The following is a 25486-nucleotide window of genomic DNA, read 5'->3' on the forward strand; positions in this document are numbered from 1 at the left end:
TATGCTTTAGTTTTGTAAACTGAACAAAACTCTTTGAAAGTAGTAAATTTATCTGTGAATCACACATGCACGTTATTCCGAGAGATTACTGAAAGAGAGAGTTTGAAAGTGAAACTCCATTTAAGAGTAAAAGCAATATTCCAGCTCGAGTACTGAAGCCTACCTTGTCCTTCATACCGTGTCCTTTTGTATCCATGTCGTGACCTGCTGGGACAAAACAAAACAAAACAAAACATACATTTCCTTTAAAAAAAACATCAGTTACACTTTAGAGAAATGTGCAGAGTTAAGACAAAGACAAGGGAAGCACCGTATTCACCTGCTGAACATCAGCTTACCCCCTTTTTTGAAGAAAGTTGGTTAAATGCCCACCCAAAATTTAAATAAATTACAAGGAACACATTTATCACATGAGAGGACCAAAAATATATAATGCAATGCTAAAATACCCTCGGCTGTATGAGCATTGTATTCATTATAATTTGCAGTTGTTTAACTATTAAGGTCCTATTGTCTTACGTACAATTTGTACATGTTCAATAAAGCCCCTCTATCAATCAATCAAAAACTATATTCACACATTTTAAGAGCGGAATTTGTGCAAATCAACAAATTTTTGTAGATCACCCTCTGTGCATTAGCAGGTATTAATGAGACAAATTTAACTATAATAGAAAGTTAGCGTTGAGTTAGCAGAATTTAGCATGCACGCTAAAGTCTGCAAAAAGTCTTGTAAATTACTCCAGAGGTGTTATCAGGCTATATAAAGAGCATTTTCAGCTTTGTAGAAGTGTATATTTCTAGCTAGCATTTATACAATATGTGACACAGAGGTGATATTTACACACAATCAAAATGGAGTTTTGAAGCTAGCTACCAGCCTGTGACGTCACTATGCTAACATCCGCAAAATGACTTGTAAGTTCAGAGGTGTTATTTGTTTCCGAAAACAGCGTTTTCAGTTTTAGAAGTGTTTATTTCTCGCTAACTTTTACATAATATACAGTAGTGTTCAGAATAATAGTAGTGCTATGTGAATAAAAAGATTAACCCAGGTTTTGAGTATATTTCTTATCGTTACATGGCAACAAGGTACCAGTAGATTCAGTAGATTCTCACAAATCCAACAAGACCAAGCATTCATGATATGCACACTTTTAAGGCTATAAAATTGGGCTATTAGTAAAAAAAAAGTAGAAAAGGGGGTGTTCACAATAATAGTAGCATCTGCTGTTGACGCTACAAACTCAAAACTATTATGTTCAAACTGCTTTTTTAGCAATCCTGTGAATCACTAAACTAGTATTTAGTTGTATAAACACAGTTTTTCATGATTTCTTCACATCTGCGAGGCATTAATGTTGTTGGTTTGGAACCAAGATTTTGCCCATTTACTAGTGTGCTTGGGGTCATTGTCTTGTTGAAACACCCATTTCAAGGGCATGTCCTCTTCAGCATAAGGCAACATGACCTCTTCAAGTATTTTGACATATCCAAACTGATCCATGATACCTGGTATGCGATATATAGGCCCAACACCATAGTAGGAGAAACATGCCCATATCATGATCCTTGCACCACCATGCTTCACTGTCTTCACTGTGAACTGTGGCTTGAATTCAGAGTTTGGGGGCCATCTCACAAACTGTCTGCGGCCCTTGGACCCAAAAAGAACAATTTTACTCTCACCAGTCCACAAAATATTCCTCCATTTCTCTTTAGGCCAGTTGATGTGTTCTTGGCAAATTGTAACCTCTTCTGCACATGTCTTTTATTTAACAGAGGGACTTTGCGGGGGATTCTTGCAAATAAATTAGCTTCACACAGGCGTCTTCTAACTGTCACAGCACTTACAGGTAACTCCAGACTGTCTTTGATCATCCTGGAGCTGATCAATGGGTGAGCCTTTGCCATTCTGGTTATTCTTCTATCCATTTTGATGGTTGTTTTCCATTTTCTTCCATGCGTCTCTGGTTTTTTGTCCATTTTAAAGCATTGGAGATCATTGTAGATGAACAGCCTATAATTTTTTGCACCTGTGTATAAGTTTTCCCCTCTCCAATCAACTTTTTAATCAAACTACGCTGTTCTTCTGAACAATGTCTTGAAAGTCCCATTTTCCTCAGGCTTTCAAAGAGAAAAGCATGTTCAACAGGTGCTGGCTTCATCCTTAAATAGGGGACACCTGATTCACACCTGTTTGTTCCACAAAACTGACTAACTCACTGACTGAATGCCACACTACTATTATTGTGAACACCCCCTTTTCTACTTTTTTTTTACTAACAGCGCAATTTCATAGCCTTAAGAGTGTGCATATCATGAATGCTTGGTCTTGTTGGATTTGTGAGAATCTACTGAACCTACTGGTACCTTGTTTCCATGTAACAATAAGAAATATACTCAAAACCTGGATTAATCTTTTTAGTCACATAGCACTACTATTATTCTGAACACTACTGTATGAGAGACATGTATATAAACACACAAAACGAAGTGGTTTTGGAGAGACCAGCAACTGATGTTACAGTGCAGCTCTACTCTGATTGGCTGTCACGCCCGTCACTCAAACACAGAGCTGAACAGATTGAAACAATGTGCCTTTTAACCTCTTAGAATAGGTCAAGGTTAGCCATCTTTGAACTTGTTCAAGGTCTGTGTCTCAAGAATGTTTCCTGTAAATTTGAAGACCCTGGAAGTAACAGGACTGGACTTATGCTGAGCACAGACAGACGGACAGACACAAAGCCTTCGCAATATCCGATGGCCATATTTGGTGGCCTCGGGTAACAACAGAAACGGGTTATGTATTTATTCGTGGAGAAATCAGACATTTTTTTGAACTGGATGTTCTCACTCATCTTCAAACGCTAACTCCAATTAAGGGTCATGGGGGGCTGGAGCCCATCCCAGCAGTCAAAGTGTGAGGCGGGGTTCACCCTGGACAGGACGCCAGTCTGTCTGTCGCAGGGCCACATATAGACAAACACATTCACACCCGCACCCACACCTACGGACAAAAGGCAGAATTTCATGTGGAGAGCCCTGGGCACTACGAGGGGCAAATATGGTAAATTTGAGGCAGCAATGCAAAGCGCATTGAGAATCTGCTAGATGGAAAATGGCTACAGAACTTCAGTCCTCCTTCAGGGTAGGAAGAAAACACAAGTCTTCACTGGAAAATGCTCAGTGTCTTGATAAGAATGAGCCAAAACCAAAAGCCTAAGGTAGGGTAAGAGTTTCATCACTGAAATTAACATTTGCTGACATTTTGTTCCTGAAGGTCACCTCAGCAGCACGTCATGTTTTGGAAGAGGGGACAGTAAATTACACTCAACAAAAATATAAACGCAACACTTTTGGTTTTGCTCCCATTTTGTGTGAGATGAACTCAAAGATCTAAAACTTTTTCCACATACACAATATCACCATTTCCCTCAAATATTGTTCACAAACCAGTCTAAATCTGTGATAGTGAGCACTTCTCCTTTGCTGAGATAATCCATCCCACCTCACAGGTGTGCCATATCAAGATGCTGATTAGACACCATGATTAGTGCACAGGTGTGCCTTAGACTGCCCACAATAAAAGGCCACTCTGAAAGGTGCAGTTTTGTTTTATTGGGGGGGGGGACACCAGTCAGTATCTGGTGTGACCACCATTTGCCTCATGCAGTGCAACACATCTCCTTCGCATAGAGTTGATCAGGTTGTCAATTGTGGCCTGTGGAATGTTGGTCCACTCCTCTTCAATGGCTGTGCGAAGTTGCTGGATATTGGCAGGAACTGGTACACGCTGTCGTATACGCCGGTCCAGAGCATCCCAAACATGCTCAATGGGTGACATGTCCGGTGAGTATGCTGGCCATGCAAGAACTGGGACATTTTCAGCTTCCAAGAATTGTGTACAGATCCTTGCAACATGGGGCCGTGCATTATCCTGCTGCAACATGAGGTGATGTTCTTGGATGTATGGCACAACAATGGGCCTCAGGATCTCGTCACGGTATCTCTGTGCATTCAAAATGCCATCAATAAAATGCACCCGTGTTCTTCATCCATAACAGACACCTGCCCATACCATAACCCCACCGCCACCATGGGCCACTCGATCCACAACATTGACATCAGAAAACCGCTCACCCACACAACGCCACACACGCTGTCTGCCATCTGCCCTGAACAGTGTGAACCGGGATTCATCCGTGAAGAGAACACCTCTCCAACGTGCCAAACACCAGTGAATATGAGCATTTGCCCACTCAAGTCGGTTACGACGACAAACTGGAGTCAGGTCGAGACCCCGATGAGGACGACGAGCATGCAGATGAGCTTCCCTGAGACGGTTTCTGACAGTTTGTGCAGAAATTCTTTGGTTATGCAAACCGATTGTTTCAGCAGCTGTCCGAGTGGCTGGTCTCAGACGATCTTGGAGGTGAACATGCTGGATGTGGAGGTCCTGGGCTGGTGTGGTTACACGTGGTCTGCGGTTGTGAGGCTGGTTGGATGTACTGCCAAATTCTCTAAAACGCCTTTGGAGACGGCTTATGGTAGAGAAATGAACATTCAATACACGAGCAACAGCTCTGGATGACATTCCTGCTGTCAGCATGCCAATTGCACGCTCCCTCAAATCTTGCGACATCTGTGGCATTGTGCTGTGTGATAAAACTGCACCTTTCAGAGTGGCCTTTTATTGTGGACAGTCTAAGGCACACCTGTGCACTAATCATGGTGTCTAATCAGCATCTTGATATGGCACACCTGTGAGGTGGGATGGATTATCTCAGCAAAGGAGAAGTGCTCACTATCACAGATTTAGACTGGTTTGTGAACAATATTTGAGGGAAATGGTGATATTGTGTATGTGGAAAAAGTTTTAGATCTTTGAGTTCATCTCATACAAAATGGGAGCAAAACCAAAAGTGTTGCGTTTATATTTTTGTTGAGTGTATTAAAACCCAGCAGCTGCTATACCCTCCGATCAACATGACATGATGTTTGAAAAGACAAAAGATTTTTTACTAAAGTACCTTGAAGTGCTGCCGGTGGTGACGCAGTCTTCTCCTGAATCTTCACCACTGGGCTGTTCTCTTCAGCTTCCCTCAGCTCTTCCTCCAGGTCTCTTGGTCCAGTTCTAACTCGCATCTGCCCCCCATTTGACACCTGGTCTTGTTCAACTACCTGCAGAGCGTCGGCTATCAGACTGGACAGCTGGTCCAGGTCATGCGGAGTCAGGTCATCCACGTCCACGTTCTCCCTGTCAACATTCTTCAGAACCTTCTGGATGAACCTCTCTGATGAGGGAAAGAAAGAAGCTGGTCAAAGCAGTAAAATCACAGAACTGGATGTGTCTTTGAACAATTAAAATGAGTTGAATCTGATCTGTGTCCGATGGCCCATTCACACTCTGATGATTACCTCGGCATTTGCCAATGGAGAGCGAAAAGTTCCATCAACCAGTCCACTTAGGAGCTAAGTGGACATCTGTTGGCACGTTCGTTATGGTCCAGGAAAAATCTTCAACATGCTTAAGATCTTCAACGTTCACGCTAATAAGCCGGCAAGAGTTGAGTAAAGTAAAATGTTCTATACACTATTAGAGCTATTGGCGAAATTCTATTGTACTTGCATTAATGGTAAATATCCACCAGGTGGAGATATTACATTTCAAGAACCTTAGGACACTAGCGGACCATTCTCTTGTTGGTCATAGATTTATTACTCATAGCAGCCTGCTCACCAAAGTTTTGAGGCCTCAGCCATATGAGTCTGTCATGTGGCCGAGCGCAGCAATGTTACGGTCATATTTGGGGGGATGGTGGGAGTTGTCCTCGTCGTAGTCATGTCAGTAAAATATTTTCTGCCAATCAAGAGAAATTAAACATGACCAGGCCGTCCTGAGTTCCTGGTTGTACTGATAACTAAGAGAAAAACCTGGACCTTAACTTTTGTTTGGGACCACAAATTATTAGTGTAGGAGGTCCTCGAAAACCACAACAAAGTCTGGTCCTTTTGTCTGCAGAAGGCATCTTGTCACAAGGTAATGTTTTCAGAAAATGTATTCAATGACGTTTCTGGTCAACTACACCAATGGTGCCTTCCAGGTTCTGTTGTCAATTTGCTGCTAACCAGATAATGTCCAACTTCAAATTTGCCAAATTACTTTACAGTTATTAACTTGACAGTAGTCTATTAATTACTAGATGACCTTACTAGACCTCTCTGCATGCTCGACAAGCTGATTTTCGAGACAGCTACATACTAGTTCGGCAAACCAGTGTACAAACTCGGCTAGTCGGCTCACTAACTTGGTCACTACGCAAATGATAAGTTTGCACTTGTTCCCAGAAGCATGTTTTAAACATGTGCAGAGGAGTTTCCTTAGGGTACTAAGATTTGTTGTGCCAGTAATTATTCCCGGATTCCATATTGTCGGATTAGAGCGGATTAGAGTCTATAAATTGCTCAGGATGGGGCACCAGTCCAGTGCAGGTGACTTCCCCAACCATGGCTGGTATCCATTGACAGCTGGGTGGACTGAGACAATGTAGATTAAGTTTTGCCTAAGGACACAGGCAGGTAGCAAGGATCAGTCAAAATGCTACATTGTTGCAATTACACCTTGGTTCAATTTGCTTTCACACGGCAATATTCCTAAATGCACCTAAGTGTGTACAGAAAAAGGCTGTCCTCTCATTGGTCCAATTGCTGTGTTTATGTTCCAGGGTTTGTGTTACAGCTGCTGTTTGAGAAGTCTGAAGAGATCTTAATAATATCACAAATATTGCTAGTTTCCTGACTTTTAACACTACACCGTACTACTGACTTGTGAAAACTCCTCAACACTTCTCCAAGTCATTCACTGAATATTTTATGCATAACATTTTGTGTTTTTCCATAAGTTTTATTTAAAGCGGTGGTGTCAGTCAAGTCTCCCAAAATGCAAAAAACCTGCGCCAAATCAAGATGTAGATCCATCTGCGATCTGCTGTGACAACAAGAGTGCCCAGATGAATCGCACCAACTGAAAAGGAACCAGAGTCCATTTTATCCAGACTAAACTGCAGGTGTGAAAACACCCCAGTTTGAACGGTTCTGGTTTCTAAACATCAGGTTGGATTGTGGCATGTGCACTCAGGAGTGTGTTGGCATGTGTGCACGAGGATCGCACCTTAGCGCCGCACCTGTCTCCACCCTCATGTGGTTTTGAACTGTTTTTACAATGACTGGAGTGATCGTGCTGAGTTTATGAAGTTTATGAATATCAAATAAATTCATAACGTCAACTCTGACTTCTGGGAATTGGCTGGTAAATGTGCACTACGAGATGTTTTCCGCCCTCAGCTACTCGTGCAAACTGCACCCTGATCAGGTTTTGCAACCTAACATGTGACTAAACAACAGCCTAACATTTTGTAAGCACGTACCATCCACGGACGTCAGCGGATCTTTGACTGGCGCTCCCTGATTCCGTCCCATTTTCAGAATCCTGGATTTTGGAGGTTCTTTTTGAAGGCCAGACGCTTCGATAGAGTTACTGTAGAAGGGCCTGAGGCGAGACGTGGGGGTCTTCTGCTGCTTGGGGCCCTCCTGCTCTCTGTGCAGGGACTCCTGCCGTGAGACATACTGCCTCAGGGCGTCCAGGAGGAGGTCGCCATCAGCCTGAGGTCCGTGCAGCCTGGGGGGTGCAGGTCGCTGCTTCAGCAAAGGTCGGAGAGAAGAAAGGGAAGAGAAGCCAGAAGGAGGTGACTTCTGAGAACCAGTCAGGGTCTTGGAACGATGGAAGTCTGGAAGAAAATCGGACTGGAAATGGTGGCTCTGGAAATAAATAAATACATAAAAGCTCTTAAATCTATGTGATTTACTTCATTGTCATGAAACATCAGCACATCCTCAACTTCCTCAGACAGGCGTGGTACAAAATGCAGATCTGCACACCGATTTAAAAGACATGCAGATTCAGTGAATTGAAACTTAAAATTCTCCAGGTCTCCTTTGCAAAAGAGATCTCGATCTTAACGGGACTAACCTGGTTAAATAAAGGTTAAATTAAATCATTTCTATTCAAGGTCTCATTAAGACTTTAGTATTTATAGAAAGACTTTAAAACTAATGTTGATTTTCACTCACCAATTCAGCATCCTGAACATTTGGGAAATTTAAACATTCAACTTCAGCTAAAGATGTAAAAATCCACTAGTTTCTAATGAACTTCATGTTCAAAAAAAAAAAAAAATGACACTATACTCTGCAGAGAAACTGAATGCATTTATTTTTGAGAAACATTTCTCTCATTAAAAAAACAAAACATCCATTTCTTATTAACTGCTAGACTGGAAGGGCAGCACGGTGGCTTAGTGGTTAGCACTGTTGCCTCACAGCAAGAAGGTCACAGGATCGATTACCACCTATGGCCTTTCTATGTGAAGTTTGCATGTTCTTCCCGTGTTTGTCTGGGTTCCCTCTGCGTGCGCCGGCTTCCTCCCGCATCCAAGGACATGCAGGTTAGGCGAATTGGAAACTTTACATTGTGTGCGGGTGTGAATGTGCTTGTTTGTCTGTATGTGGCCCTGCGACAAACTGGCGTCCTTGTCCAGGACTTCACTCCTTTTGACTACTGGGACAGGCTCCAGCACCCCCCCCCCCCCCCACAACCCCCCGCCCACAACCCCTTAATTGGAGTAAGCAGTTGAAGATGAGTGTGTGTTGAAATAAAAAAAATCACTTTTTCCAGCGTATAAGCCGTGGCTTATTATTATTGTTATTATTACTCAGTGCTTTCCTGAGTGGAAATGATAGGATTTTATAATAGAACAGATCCTTTATTGTCATTGTACACACATAGAATGAAATTTGCACTCTGCATTTAACCTATACTAATTACAGTTAAGTACAACCCATCCACTAGGAGCAGGGGGCATGTTATGGTTAGGGGTCCGGACAGAACCGGACCAGACTGGTAATGAACCCAAATGCAGGGAGCAATGAAGAGAGTTGGGAATGAGCAACAAAGATTTATTTACAATAAATGTGCAATAAAAATGAATTAATACGTCAGGAAGCCTGGAGAGTGGAGACAGAGTCCGCTCGAGGTGATGGAAGCTGGGAGCCGCACTACAGTCAGAACCAGGCAGGTGGAGAAGGAGCTGATAAGGATACAGGGCAGGAACCAGTGCCAGGTGGCTGCTGACGGAGCTGAGGACGGAGATGTTTTCTGAGAAGATGAGGAGACAAAGGTGAATAGATGCACTCGTAACACAGGTAGCCAACTGGCCACCTGTGTTACGAGTGCATCTACTCACCATTTAAAGAATGCTCAGAGTTCAGCAATGCAATGCAGCAGCAGCACAGCAATGAAGCAGTTCAGGTTTAGCTGGCAACAGTGGTGGGCACAGCTAACCAAAAAGCTAGCTTTGATATCCGTTAACCCACTAACTGAAAGGTTAATTTTTATAAAGCTAAACCGATAAATCCCTAAAACATTTTGCAGAAGTCACAGATAAAAGCTAAACTGATAACTTTCAGTATTGTTTTCAGTATACGGCAGCTATATAGTATACACAACAATGTAACAATATATACACAACAAGTCAGTGCTTCTGTCTCAGACTGGCCTTCTCTCAGCAAAAGAGACCTAGTGATCAGAGAGAGGAAAAAAAAGGCTAATTTTTCTTCACACCATACAGACCTGCTGGTCATTTCAGACTTCAGGCAACTTTATTGATCCCAACAAAGGGCAATTACATTTACACTCCAATGACCTCAGACAAGATACAGCAATTAATTCACAATTATTACTTGTTTACCGTAATAATGGCACACATCAAAATTAAAGACAACACATATACATATGACACTGTTTATGTGCACTGAACTTGAAGTAGTCCGTCTTCCGAATTGAGGCAAAGTGGGTGAAGCCCACAGCAGGAGGGGCCTGCGCCGCCCAGCCTGGGGGTTGAAGGGTGCAGCAGTAAAAAAAAAAAAAAAAAAAAAAACGCACTGCCTTCGAGGTGGCAAGGAGGAAGCCTGGGTGGGGGGAGTGGAGAGACACGGGGGTGGGGGGATGCAATAGGGATGGAGGGAGGGAGACATGCATCATGTGCAGATGAGTTAAATTTCTGTCCGTGTGTGTGTAAAGTCTGACAGTTTCTGTCCGTGTGTGTGTGTGTGTGTATGTAAAGTCTGATGTTGCTAGGCAACAGCAGGCTTGGGGGGGGGAGATGAGAAGGGGAGGGGGGGCGAATTCCTTCACCAAGGCTGTAGATCCTTCTGGGGGAAGAGCAGGGAATTTGGCCTTCAGGAGCCGATAAGGCTGCCATGTTGATGTTTGGCGGAGAGAAACACAATTCTATTTACTGCACCCCTGACTGTTGAGAGTCCAAATTTATGAAGAATATTCTCTGGTCCTCAGCAGTACAATTCCTTTGCAATGCAGTGATTTGTTCCGAGATTGAATCCATTCTGCGTTTGTGTTCAAGAGTTCACGCAGTCTGAGATTACACAGCATTGCCCAACTCATTAATTATGACGGACTGATGAGGGGACAAAATTCTGGAAGCAGCCGTCTTGCTAATATTCCTGTGGGTCAGGGCAGCGCACAAACCAATCAGCACCAAACCTCCCACCAAAGCCCGCTGGGTAGGTTCCATCCGGGCACACAGGGTCCCAAAACCCTGATCTCTTTGTCAAAAACAAATGGTGCCAATGGCGTTGAGAGACCAGCTGATCAATTCCATAGTTAATCCAAATCATAATTTGAAGAATTCACAGTCTGGTGAAGCTGGGACTTTGAAGGTCAGAGCAGAGATAGAGAGCAGAGAGGAGGAGAGGAGAGGGGAGGAATGCGACCGTCCTTGCCGGATTCCAAGCTGTTCTCTGGCAGGCAGATATTTTCACTTTGTAAAACGACAGACATGATGTTAATTTCAATAAGTTGTCCAGAATTAGTTTGTTTAAAATTATAACCATAAGTCAAAACTGTCTGCCTGTGCAAGACTCCAATGAAATGACAGGCAGGTCTGAATGGTGTGAAGAGAAATTATCTCTCTTTTATTTCCCCTCCTCTTCCTTTCTCTCTGGTAGTCAGCTCTCTTCTGCCTGCAGAGGATACAGCTCTACCATTCATGGCTGTCTGTCTGCTACAAAACATATTACGCTTTATTCACTATGCCCGCAAAAATGTTAGCAGTCTAGAAGTTATCAGAAGCTAATTGGTCCACTGATGGTTTTCAAAGTTATCTGGAAAGCTAATCCGCTAATGAAAGCATTAGCTTCCATAATTAGCGGTTAGCGGAACTGTGCCCACCACTGGCTGGCAATTGCACAGAATGTTCAGAGTCAGAAATGACTTGATAGTTCTTTAGAGGTCAAAATAAATGACAGTTCAGTTCAGGAATATCAAAGAAGGAATGCAGATGTATTTCTAGGAAGGTGCTCCGTGAGAACAGAATCTCAGGAGCGCAGATGAACAGCAGGTCCAGCTGAGCGTCCCCAAATCGGCGTGGCAGTATGCGGGACAGAACAGGTGTTGAGGCGTGGAAACCCGCACAGGAAGGCATCTGGAAACACTATTGCGGAAAATAAAGCAGCCAGGTTACCTCATGAAGAAGTTGTGGGAAGCTCAGGATTCACACAGTGGAAAGCTCTGTGAATCTCTCACTGAAGATGCAGAAGATGCTGAAATCAGGCGACCGTGGGATAAATGACCACGGTTTAAATACACAGGCAGATCATCAGGTGTAGATATGGTTCAGGTCCCACAACTCTGTGAGCGCACCACCTGGGGAGAAAACACTGGAGGGAAAAACAGACAGACAGGACCAGAACAAGGCAGACGAGCAGACCATGACAGGGCAGCCACAGTCCGGTACCCGGGGACCAACTCCAGATGTAGAGACTCTGCCGTGGTCAGGAGCAGAGAAAGGAGCAGACCTTAAATAAGCATGTTTTTGATTGTGGGAGGAAACTCACACAGACACGGGGAGAACATACAAACTAGACACAGAAAGGGTGGGAAGCAATCCCACGACCTTCTTGCTGTGAGGCACCAGTGCTAACCACTAAGCCACAGTGCCTGATACGAGTACCATTATCAATTCTGCTGATTGGTTAAATTATTTTTTTTTATTCCTTTATCAATTCCTGACCAATGTTCTGTATGAAAAATGTAGGCCTACACAGGTTTTCAGTATTGTTGCAGCAGTTTTCTTGGTTGCTGGATGCAAAGTTTCATGATATTCCATTCGAAATTGTGAAGCATAAACTCAAAACGCGGAACTGTCAGAAAACTGGACTCCATGGAAACGGAATCCGCAGGTCACTTTCCAATTATGGAATTCTGCTCCCACCCCCAACAGGGAGGTGACCCACCCCATTAAGTTATTAAAAAGTATAGCAAAGGAGTAAAGTAAAGCAAAGGCAGCGCTGTGTAGCGTGTTAGTAGTGGTGTTAGCATCCACCCAACAGCACAGATATGGTAACTTAAAATTATCATGACAATAGCGTTGTAACGGTTAAGATTCTGTGACGGTTCCGTTTGTGTCACTGCGTCTCTGAGGGCGGAAACTCAGCACGTCTATTCATCTGCAGCGGATCCTCTGGGTTCCTGCAGGCGTCCGTCAGTCGTTCTGACCACGTGATCCTGCACAGGAGAGGCCGTGAACCCTGAGCCACGCCTGCAGGCTCCACACAGACCCACTCAGGATTTGGCACAATCCCACAGCAGGTGAAAGGCCGCCTCCATTTAGCCTCACCAGCGGACAGACCAATCAGGTGCAGCGTCATTAATCGGCACGTTGAACTGCTGAACTCTGAGCTGGTATTATCTCAGTCAGAAGGCTCCGGTGGGGAGAAGCCATCAGTTACGATGGAGAAGAGAGAGCGAGGACGACGTAGGACTCCTGTGTGTGTGTGTGTGTGTGTGTGTGTGTGTGTGTGTGTGTGTGTGTGTGTGTGTGTGTGTGTGTGTGTGTGTGTGTGTGTGTGGCCGTGTGCAGCTGGGCAGGTGCTCCACAAACGCAACACCACTGCTGTTATTTTACTTTTCCCAACAGACATACTTTATATATTGAAATTATATATTTTATACACTTCATAACATCTGTATTGTTTTTTTATTTAGTTAGAATTTGTTTTTTTATGTATCAGCTAAAAAAAAAAAATTACACATAACTAAAAGGGAGTTAAAAAAAAATCGCATCCAGAGGAAATTACAGTCGCATTCAATTTATTTCAACAGGTAATGTGAACGCAGCCAGACACAAAGAGTGGAGTCTGCACAGAGACGCACACCACGAGGATGTTACATACACACGCTGTAAACACACAAAACCCACACAAACCCCTTTTGGGGGGGGCTGACCCTGAGCTGGTTCAGGGTTTAATCTGGTCAACATCCTTTTTAAACTCAGACTTTTGTTAACAGTGACTGTGCACAGGAGCGCAGGCCTGACTCCCCGCTTGTAGAGTTCTGACATGGCGCTCTTGAACGCTGCTTGCTGTTTTACCACTTTGGGCTGTAATATTTGTGGAGCCAAATCTTATGTCCATTGTAGGTCAGGTCAGCCCTCTTACATGCCTCGCGAATCACCAAATCTTTCATTTGATAAGGATGAAAGCGCATGGTAACTGGTCGGGGTTTTCCTCCAGGAGCGGGTTTGGAGCTAAGCTCCGGTGGTCCCTGTTCAATTCTGGCAGTGAAGCGAGCACCTCTGTTCCAAAATCATCAACAAGGAGTTGGGAGAAAAAAACAGAAGGGTACGGACCTTCAATAGCTTCAGGTAAACCCGCAATCCCAACACTGCGGTATCTGCTGCATCCCTCCAGGTCTGCCATCTTGAATTTTAACCACTCATCGTCTTTTCGGAGTGCAGAGTACTCGACTTTAAGCTAGTCCAAATGCTGATCCAAATCAGTGTGCACAGATTCAAGTGAATTAATGCATAAACCACAGTCATGCACTGCAGATTGAACACTGTCCAGCCTGAACAACAAACTTTCAAAAGAACACTTAAACAGTGGCGGCGCCAAGGGGGGGGGCTTGGGGGAGCTTAAGCCCACCCAATAATGAGCCAAACCCCCCCCAATAATTCTGCCAATAATGTGAATAGCGACTGACATATTTGTGGATCTCAACTACAGTTTTGCACTGAGAACATCTCAATATTGCATAACTGAGCAAAGTGTTCGGTGATCCACCAATGCTGAATCACTCTTCACAAACAGAATTTTCAGTTTTGCAAATAAATATTTGTAAAAACCCACACACAAGTTACAAATCAGAAAATTTGGGTTTGTGGATCACGAAGCACATGTACAAATCAAACGATATTTGTAAATCACCCTCTGTGCATTTGCAAGTATTAATGAGACAAATTTAACTCCATACTCCAAACATTTAGGTTTCCTAAATATTTATTACGGCCACTCTTAAAACTTCACTAATCTTTATTTATACCTATGTGCAAGTTTACTGAACTTGCAATCATTCTAAGTGATGTGTGTGTGCACTGATACCACATTTTAGAGGAGCACGGGTGACTAAAACATATACCTTGGTATTTATAACATTTTGTGGAGCCCCCTCCAACTTTTACCCCAGCCTCCCCTCAGCCCCCCCAACAAACATTTCCTGGCACTGCCACTGCACTTAAAATCCACAGAAAGCGCAGCTCTGTGGTCTTCCAGCAGAAAGCTAATCTCCACCATAGTTACAGGTGCAGCAAGTGGCAAAGTTTCTCTGTCTCGTTCGGACTTACTTTTAGACTTGGATATTTTGCAGATGATCAGAAAATGGTAAATATGAAAAAAGAGAAAAAAAAATGGGATTCCAAGCAAAAAGCGGTAGGTTTGCAAGGCAAAAAAATTGAATAGTGCAGTAGTGCAAACTGAATACGCGTCTACTCTCTAAACGTCATACAGTCAATCAATCAATCAATTTTATTTATATAGCGCCAAATCACAACAAACAGTTGCCCCAAGGCGCTTTATATTGTAAGGCAAGGCCATACAATAATTACGTAAAAACCCTGACGGTCAAAACGACCCCCTGTGAGCAAGCACTTGGCGACAGTGGAAAGGAAAAACTCCCTTTTAACAGGAAGAAACCTCCAGCAGAACCAGGCTCAGGGAGGGGCAGTCTTCTGCTGGGACTGGTTGGGGCTGAGGGAGAGAACCAGGAAAAAGACATGCTGTGGAAGAGAGCAGAGATCAATCACTAATGATTAAATGCAGAGTGGTGCATACAGAGCAAAAAGAGAAAGAAACACTCAGTGCATCATGGGAAACCCCCAGCAGTCTAAGTCTATAGCAGCATAACTAAGGGATGGTTCAGGGTCACCTGATCCAGCCCTAACTATAAGCTTTAGCAAAAAGGAAAGTTTTAAGCCTAATCTTAAAAGTAGAGAGGGTGTCTGTCTCCCTGATCCGAATTGGGAGCTGGTTCCACAGGAGAGGAGCCTGAAAGCTGAAGGCTCTGCCTCCCATTCTACTCTTACAAACCCTAGGAACTACAAGTAAGCCTGCAGTCTGAGAGCAAAGCGCTCTATTGGGGTGATATGGTACTATGAGGTCCCTAAGATAAGATGGGACCTGATTATTCAAAACCTTATAAGTAAGAAGAAGAATTTTAAATTCTATTCTAGAATTAACAGGAAGCCAATGAAGAGCCAATATGGGTGAGATATGCTCTCTCCTTCTAGTCCCCGTTAGTACTCTAGCTGCAGCGTTTTGAATTAACTGAAGGCTTTTCAGGGAACTTTTAGGACAACCTGATAATAATGAATTACAATAGTCCAGCCTAGAGGAAATAAATGCATGAATTAGTTTTTCAGCATCACTCTGAGACAAGACCTTTCTAATTTTAGAGATATTGCGTAAATGCAAAAAAGCAGTCCTACATATTTGTTTAATATGCGCATTGAATGACATATCCTGATCAAAAATGACTCCAAGATTTCTCACAGTATTACTAAGACAATCCTGCAGTTTAACTAATTGGTGTGTGTCCTCTGGCTTCATGGATAGATAAAGCTGGGTATAATCTGCATAACAATGAAAATTTAAGCAATGCCGTCTAATAATACTGCCTAAGGGAAGCATGTATAAAGTGAATAAAATTGGTCCTAGCACAGAACCTTGTGGAACTCCATAATTAACCTTAGTCTGTGAAGAAGATTCCCCATTTACATGAACAAATTGTAATCTATTATATAAATATGATTCAAACCACTGCAGCGCAGTGCCTTTAATACCTATAGCATGCTCTAATCTCTGTAATAAAATTGTATGGTCAACAGTATCAAAAGCAGCACTGAGGTCTAACAGAACAAGCACAGAGATGAGTCCACTGTCTGAGGCCATAAGAAGATCATTTGTAACCTTCACTAATGCTGTTTCTGTACTATGATGAATTCTAAAACCTGACTGAAACTCTTCAAATAGACCATTCCTCTGCAGATGATCAGTTAGCTGTTTTACAACTACCCATTCAAGAATTTTTGAGAGAAAAGGAAGGTTGGAGATTGGCCTATAATTAGCTAAGATAGCTGGGTCAAGTGATGGCTTTTTAAGTAATGGTTTAATTACTGCCACCTTAAAAGCCTGTGGTACATAGCGTGGTACATAGCCAACTAATAAAGATAGATTGATCATATTTAAGATCGAAGCATTAAATAATGGTAGGGCCTCCTTGAGCAGCCTGGTAGGAATGGGGTCTAATAGACATGTTGATGGTTTGGATGAAGTAACTATTGAAAATAACTCAGACAGAACAATCGGAGAGAAAGAGTCTAACCAAATACCGGCATCACTGAAAGCAGCCAAAGATAACGATATGTCTTTGGGATGGTTATGAGTAATTTTTTTCTCTAATAGTTAAAATTTTATTAGCAAAGAAAGTCATGAAGTCATTACTAGTTAAAGTTAAAGGAATACTCGGCTCAATAGAGCTCTGACTCTGTCAGCCTGGCTACAGTGCTGAAAAGAAACCTGGGGTTGTTCTTATTTTCTTCAATTAGTGATGAGTAGTAAGATGTCCTAGCTTTACGGAGGCCTTTTTTTTATAGAGCAACAGACTCTTTTTCCAGGCTAAGTGAAGAGCTTCTAAATTAGTGAGACACCATTTCCTCTCCAACTTACGGGTTATCTGCTTTAAGCTGCGAGTTTGTGAGTTATACCACAGAGTCAGGCACTTCTGATTTAAAGCTCTCTTTTTCAGAGGAGCTACAGCATCCAAAGTTGTCTTCAATGAGGATGTAAAACTACTGACGAGATACTCTATCTCACTTACAGAGTTTAGGTAGCTACTCTGCACTGTGTTGGTATATGGCATTAGAGAACATAAAGAAGGAATCATATCCTTAAACCTAGTTACAGCGCTTTCTGAAAGACTTCTAGTGTAATGAAACTTATTCCCCACTGCTGGGTAGTCCATCAGAGTAAATGTAAATGTTATTAAGAAATGATCAGACAGAAGGGAGTTTTCAGGGAATACTGTTAAGTCTTCAATTTCCATACCATAAGTCAGAACAAGATCTAAGATATGATTAAAGTGGTGGGTGGACTCATTTACATTTTGAGCAAAGCCAATTGAGTCTAATAATAGATTAAATGCAATGTTGAGGCTGTCATTCTCAGCATCTGTGTGGATGTTAAAATCGCCCACTATAATTATCTTATCTGAGCTAAGCACTAAGTCAGACAAAAGGTCTGAAAATTCACAGAGAAACTCACAGTAACGACCAGGAGGACGATAGATAACAACAAATAAAACTGGTTTTTGGGACTTCCAATTTGGATGGACAAGACTAAGAGTCAAGCTTTCAAATGAATTAAAGCTCTGTCTGGGTTTTTGATTAATTAATAAGCTGGAGTGGAAGATTGCTGCTAATCCTCCGCCTCGGCCCGTGCTACGAGCATTCTGGCAGTTAGTGTGACTCGGGGGTGTTGACTCATTTAAACTAACATATTCATCCATACAGGAAACCCTTCAAGAGGTATTTTTTTTAACAGGTGTGACTTATACTCTGGAAAATGCAGTATATTACAAACCTCATTTTCAAATTAAAGAAATAGAAAATTATTTCTTCATAGATGTGCTGTCTGGCACATGGCAACACAAAGACGGTTCCCAATGGATCAACCTAGAATAAAAAAAATTATAAAAACCTGATTTTTTTTTTTTTTTTTTTTTAACTGATTAAAGGAAAACACCAAAAAGGAAATGTTTTTAAAGGTAAAACTGGTGATACATTTTACTCAACTGGTGATACAAAAATCCTCAACTCAGAGTGTAACAAACACCAACAGAGATCCTGAACAGGTCAGAGGAGTCCTGAGGATTTTAATCACCTTTCCAGCGACGTCCAGGCCGGAGGCAGCAACGGTTTTGGGGAGGAGGCCGAGTCGTTCGAGGTACAGCTGAAGGTTCTTGTTCAGCTCCACTTCCACCGGCTTCACCTTGTGGTCCTGTGGATCCAGAGCTTCAGCTGCAGGCCTGCATGAAAAGAGAGATAAAAAAAAAAAATCTGTCATTTACAATTTTACATCGGTTAGAAAAAAACACAGCTTTAAAACCCCTGTTTAACAAGTCACACTAAAGCCAGGTGGAAATATTAACTTCATTGTGCCTTTTTTCAGATTTAAAACAATAACAGAGTTCAAATATAACAGAAATGCCTTAAAGCTACAGTGTGTAGGATTTAGTGTCATCTAGTCGTGAGGCTGCAAATTACATTGTTGTCACCGTGGCAATTTTGTTTGCCTTCACGTTTTCTCTTCTTTGCCGTCAGGGATTCAAAATCCCTTAAATTCTCTTGTGATCAGCAATATGTACAATACGATCTTGCATTTCACAAGAACAAGGGTTCCCAAACGTGTTAGCCTGCGCTAGCAACCAGTAGACAGTGTATAGGTGAGAGTGACCACTGACAAATCTGACGTTTTTGGGCTATTATACCAACATGGAGGTGCTGCATGATGGCCCCCTCTCATGTAGCTATGACAGGTTCATCATGGGCCTTTCATACTGCACGTATTATTTGCATATTTTGATGCCTCCCCTCGCGTCGGATGCATTGGATGCTGCAAGAGGGAGCAGAGATTTCTATGTCACTATGTTTCTATGTCATGGGTTTTTGAGGCCTGGACAACAACTCTGATAGTCACCATCAAGGATTTGTTGCAGGAAAAAGGTTTTAGCACTTGTTCTGCTGAGAAGAAGCACTAAAGCTTTCTCCTGCAGTTGGCGCAGGTTGACAGAATAGCTCAGGGAATTTTGACTTGTGAAGGAGCCCCAGTTTCATGACGACCGCTTCCAGTTCTTTTTTCGGCTGAGCAGGGAGCCGTTTGACCAGCTGCTGGGGGGAGCCCGGCCTCAGATCTCCAGGATCCAGAAAGAGCTCCAATCACGTCAGCAGAGCATCTGGAAATTTGTTTGAGGTGGGTATAAAATTTTAAAAGGTCAATAGTATATTGCTTGCGTTTCTGTGTATGCTAACATTAGCAGTAGCATGCAAGCGACACATGCTGCCTTGAGCCAAATTGCACTCCATATATTTCCTTTTTGTGCTTAATTCTGGGACTTCTTTGTTTACACTGTTTTGTTTAGACTTGTAAATAATTAACAGCCTGTAACCCTTGCATGCCCAACCAGTTGGGCATGCAATTCTACAGCTAGCCAGGACCCTGTAGTTGGTGCGGACCAAGGTAGCTTAGCCGCCGTTAGTTCCCCCCGGGCAGATCCCGAGCAGCCGGGAAAGCAGGCCGACTGGGTGACTGTGAGGAGGAAGCGTAGCCCTAAACAGAAGCCCCGTGTACACCGCCAACCCGTTCACATCTCTAACCATTATTCCCCACTCGACGACACACCCGCCGAGGATCAAACTCTGGTTATTGGCGACTCTGTTTTGAGAAATGTGAAGTTAGCGACACCAGCAACCATAGTCAATTGTCTTCCGGGGGCCAGAGCAGGCGACATTGAAGGAAATTTGAAACTGCTGGCTAAGGCTAAGCGTAAATTTGGTAAGATTGTAATACACGTCGGCAGTAATGACACCCGGTTACGCCAATCGGAGGTCACTAAAATTAACATTAAATCGGTGTGTAACTTTGCAAAAACAATGTCGGACTCTGTAGTTTTCTCTGGGCCCCTCCCCAATCGGACCGGGAGTGACATGTTTAGCCACATGTTCTCCTTGAATTGCTGGCTGTCTGAGTGGTGTCCAAAAAATGAGGTGGGCTTCATAGATAATTGGCAAAGCTTCTGGGGAAAACCTGGTCTTGTTAGGAGAGACGGCATCCATCCCACTTTGGATGGAGCAGCTCTCATTTCTAGAAATCTGGCCAATTTTCTTAAATCCTCCAAACCGTGACTATCCAGGGTTGGGACCAGGAAGCAGAGTTGTAGTCTTACACACCTCTCTGCAGCTTCTCTCCCCCTGCCATCCCCTCATTACCCCATCCCCGTAGAGACGGTGCCTGCTCCCAGACCACCAATAACCAGCAAAAATCTATTTAAGCATAAAAATTAAAAAAGAAAAAATAATATAGCACCTTCAACTGCACCACAGACTAAAACAGTTAAATGTGGTCTATTAAACATTAGGTCTCTCTCTTCTAAGTCCCTGTTGGTAAATGATATAATAATTGATCAACATATTGATTTATTCTGTCTAACAGAAACCTGGTTACAGCAGGATGAATATGTTAGTTTAAATGAGTCAACACCCCCGAGTCACACTAACTGTCAGAATGCTCGTAGCACGGGCCGGGGCGGAGGATTAGCAGCAATCTTCCATTCCAGCTTATTAATTAATCAAAAACCCAGACAGAGCTTTAATTCATTTGAAAGCTTGTCTCTTAGTCTTGTCCATCCAAATTGGAAGTCCCAAAAATCAGTTTTATTTGTTATTATCTATCGTCCACCTGGTCGTTACTGTGAGTTTCTCTGTGAATTTTCAGACCTTTTGTCTGACTTAGTGCTTAGCTCAGATAAGATAATTATAGTGGGCGATTTTAACATCCACACAGATGCTGAGAATGACAGCCTCAACACTGCATTTAATCTATTATTAGACTCTATTGGCTTTGCTCAAAAAGTAAATGAGTCCACCCACCACTTTAATCATATCTTAGATCTTGTTCTGACTTATGGTATGGAAATAGAAGACTTAACAGTATTCCCTGAAAACTCCCTTCTGTCTGATCATTTCTTAATAACATTTACATTTACTCTGATGGACTACCCAGCAGTGGGGAATAAGTTTCATTACACTAGAAGTCTTTCAGAAAGCGCTGTAACTAGGTTTAAGGATATGATTCCTTCTTTATGTTCTCTAATGCCATATACCAACACAGTGCAGAGTAGCTACCTAAACTCTGTAAGGGAGATAGAGTATCTCGTCAATAGTTTTACATCCTCATTGAAGACAACTTTGGATGCTGTAGCTCCTCTGAAAAAGAGAGCTTTAAATCAGAAGTGTCTGACTCCGTGGTATAACTCACAAACTCGTAGCTTAAAGCAGATAACCCGTAAGTTGGAGAGGAAATGGCGTCTCACTAATTTAGAAGATCTTCACTTAGCCTGGAAAAAGAGTCTGTTGCTCTATAAAAAAGCCCTCCGTAAAGCTAGGACATCTTTCTACTCATCACTAATTGAAGAAAATAAGAACAACCCCAGGTTTCTTTTCAGCACTGTAGCCAGGCTGACAGAGTCACAGCTCTATTGAGCTGAGTATTCCATTAACTTTAACTAGTAATGACTTCATGACTTTCTTTGCTAACAAAATTTTAACTATTAGAGAAAAAATTACTCATAACCATCCCAAAGACATATTGTTATCTTTGGCTGCTTTCAGTGATGCCGGTATTTGGTTAGACTCTTTCTCTCCGATTGTTCTGTCTGAGTTATTTTCATTAGTTACTTCATCCAAACCATCAACATGTTTATTAGACCCCATTCCTACCAGGCTGCTCAAGGAAGCCCTACCATTATTTAATGCTTCGATCTTAAATATGATCAATCTATCTTTGTTAGTTGGCTATGTACCACAGGCTTTTAAGGTGGCAGTAATTAAATCATTACTTAAAAAGCCATCACTTGACCCAGCTATCTTAGCTAATTATAGGCCAATCTCCAACCTTCCTTTTCTCTCAAAAATTCTTGAAAGGGTAGTTGTAAAACAGCTAACTGATCATCTGCAGAGGAATGGTCTATTTGAAGTGTTTCAGTCAGGTTTTAGAATTCATCATAGTACAGAAACAGCATTAGTTAAGGTTACAAATGATCTTCTTATGGCCTCCGACAGTGGACTCATCTGTGCTTGTTCTGTTAGGCCTCAGTGCTGCTTTTGATACTGTTGACCATAAAATTTTATTACAGAGATTAGAGCATGCCATAGGTATTAAAGGCACTGCGCTGCGGTGGTTTGAATCATATTTGTCTAATAGATTACAATTTGTTCATGTAAATGGGGAATCTTCTTCACAGACTAAAGTTAATTATGGAGTTCCACAAGGTTCTGTGCTAGGACCAATTTTATTCACTTTATACATGCTTCCCTTAGGCAGTATTATTAGACGGTATTGCTTAAATTTTCATTGTTACGCAGATGATACCCAGCTTTATCTATCCATGAAGCCAGAGGACACACACCAATTAGCTAAACTGCAGGATTGTCTTACAGACATAAAGACATGGATGACCTCTAATTTCCTGCTTTTAAACTCAGATAAAACTGAAGTTATTGTACTTGGCCCCACAAATCTTAGAAACATGGTGTCTAACCAGATCCTTACTCTGGATGGCATTACCCTGACCTCTAGTAATACTGTGAGAAATCTTGGAGTCATTTTTGTTCAGGATATGTCATTCAAAGCGCATATTAAACAAATATGTAGGACTGCTTTTTTGCATTTACGCAATATCTCTAAAATCAGAAAGGTCTTGTCTCAGAGTGATGCTGAAAAACTAATTCATGCATTTATTTCCTCTAGGCTGGACTATTGTAATTCATTATTATCAGGTTGTCCTAAAAGTTCCCTAAAAAGCCTTCAGTTAATTCAAAATGCTGCAGCTAGAGTACTGACGGGGACTAGAAGGAGAGAGCATATCTCACCCATATTGGCCTCTCTTCATTGGCTTCCTGTTAATTCTAGAATAGAATTTAAAATTCTTCTTCTTACTTATAAGGTTTTGAATAATCAGGTCCCATCTTATCTTAGGGACCTCGTAGTACCATATCACCCCAATAGAGCGCTTCGCTCTCAGACTGCAGGCTTACTTGTAGTTCCTAGGGTTTGTAAGAGTAGAATGGGAGGCAGAGCCTTCAGCTTTCAGGCTCCTCTCCTGTGGAACCAGCTCCCAATTCAGATCAGGGAGACAGACACCCTCTCTACTTTTAAGATTAGGCTTAAAACTTTCCTTTTTGCTAAAGCTTATAGTTAGGGCTGGATCAGGTGACCCTGAACCATCCCTTAGTTATGCTGCTATAGACGTAGACTGCTGGGGGGTTCCCATGATGCACTGTTTCTTTCTCTTTTTGCTCTGTATGCACCACTCTGCATTTAATCATTAGTGATCGATCTCTGCTCCCCTCCACAGCATGTCTTTTTCCTGGTTCTCTCCCTCAGCCCCAACCAGTCCCAGCAGAAGACTGCCCCTCCCTGAGCCTGGTTCTGCTGGAGGTTTCTTCCTGTTAAAAGGGAGTTTTTCCTTCCCACTGTAGCCAAGTGCTTGCTCACAGGGGGTCGTTTTGACCGTTGGGGTTTTACATAATTATTGTATGGCCTTGCCTTACAATATAAAGCGCCTTGGGGCAACTGTTTGTTGTGATTTGGCGCTATATAAAAAAATTGATTGATTGATTGATTGATTGATTGATCACGATTGACCGGTTTATCGCAGGCTAAGTTCCAGTTGACTGCATGAAAAAAAAAAAAATCTGTAATTGGACTCGAGAGGATTTAGTGCTGATATAACAGACTGATACAGCAGGTGGCAGCAATGCACCAATAAGGACACCGGCTGCTGATAAATGTCAGAGAAGAAGACGAGTCCTCCATCAGTGGTGGATGATAAGAATTGAAAAATTATCATTTTCATTCTTTATTATTTTTTAATTTATTCGTAATGGCAAATCCATCGGTATATATATATATATATATATATATATATATATATATATATATATATATATATATATACACACACACATACACACACACACTCAACAAAAATATAAATGCAACACTTTTGGTTTTGCTCCCATTTTGTATGCGATGAAGTCAAAGATCTAAAACTTTTTCCACATACACAATATCACCATTTCCCTCAAATATTGTTCACAAACCAGTCTAAATCTGTGATAGTGAGCACTTCTCCTTTGCTGAGATAATCCATCCCAACTCACAGGTGTGCCATACCAAGATGCTGATTAGACACCATGATTAGTGCACAGGTGTGCCTTAGACTGCCCACAATAAAAGGCCACTCTGAAAGGTGCAGTTTTGTTTTATTGGGGGGATACCAGTCAGTATCTGGTGTGACCACCATTTGCCTCATGCAGTGCAACACATCTCCTTCGCATAGAGTTGATCAGGTTGTCAATTGTGGCCTGTGGAATGTTGGTCCACTCCTCTTCAATGGCTGTGCGAAGTTGCTGGATATTGGCAGGAACTGGTACACGCTGTCGTATACGCCGGTCCAGAGCATCCCAAACATGCTCAATGGGTGACATGTCCGGTGAGTATGCTGGCCATGCAAGAACTGGGACATTTTCAGCTTCCAAGAATTGTGTACAGATCCTTGCAACATGGGGCCATGCATTATCCTGCTGCAACATGAGGTGATGTTCTTGGATGTATGGCACAACAATGGGCCTCAGGATCTCGTCACGGTGTCTCTGTGCATTCAAAATGCCATCAATAAAATGCACCTGTGTTCTTCGTCCATAACAGACGCCTGCCCATACCATAACCCCACCGCCACCATGGGCCACTCGATCCACAACATTGACATCAGAAAACCGCTCACCCACACGACGCCACACACACTGTCTGCCATCTGCCCTGGACAGTGTGAACCGGGATTCATCCGTGACGAGAACACCTCTCCAATGTGCCAACGCCAGCGAATGTGAGCATTTGCCCACTCAAGTCGGTTATGACCACGAACTGGAGTCAGGTCGAGACCCCGATGAGGACAACGAGCATGCAGATGAGCTTCCCTGAGACGGTTTCTGACAGTTTGTGCAGAAATTCTTTGGTTATGCAAACCGATTGTTTCAGCAGCTGTCCAAGTGGCTGGTCTCAGACGATCTTGGAGGTGAACATGCTGGATGTGGAGGTCCTGGGCTGGTGTGGTTACACGTGGTCTGCGGTTGTGAGGCTGGTTGGATGTACTGCCAAATTCTCTTAAACGCCTTTGAAGACGGCTTATGGTAGAGAAATGAACATTCAATACACAAGCAACAGCTCTGGTTGACAT

The 25486-nt window shown here is 42.6% G+C and overlaps 1 protein-coding gene across 1 annotated transcript in view; it reads right to left on the reverse strand.

The window, feature by feature from the left end:
- Window positions 1-25486, reverse strand: part of LOC117521373 (receptor-type tyrosine-protein phosphatase N2-like) — a 742548-nt gene that overhangs the window by 581947 nt on the left and 135115 nt on the right. Inside the window, exons 5-8 of the mRNA XM_034182665.1 lie at window positions 18352-18496; window positions 7431-7821; window positions 5034-5297; window positions 164-204 (exon numbers count right to left, since the gene is read on the reverse strand). Coding sequence (XP_034038556.1) covers window positions 164-204; window positions 5034-5297; window positions 7431-7821; window positions 18352-18496 — 841 coding nt within the window. The remainder of the gene's footprint in view (window positions 1-163; window positions 205-5033; window positions 5298-7430; window positions 7822-18351; window positions 18497-25486) is intronic.

The sequence above is a fragment of the Thalassophryne amazonica genome, chromosome 12, assembly GCF_902500255.1.
Source record: "Thalassophryne amazonica chromosome 12, fThaAma1.1, whole genome shotgun sequence".
Taxonomy (NCBI): domain Eukaryota; kingdom Metazoa; phylum Chordata; class Actinopteri; order Batrachoidiformes; family Batrachoididae; genus Thalassophryne; species Thalassophryne amazonica.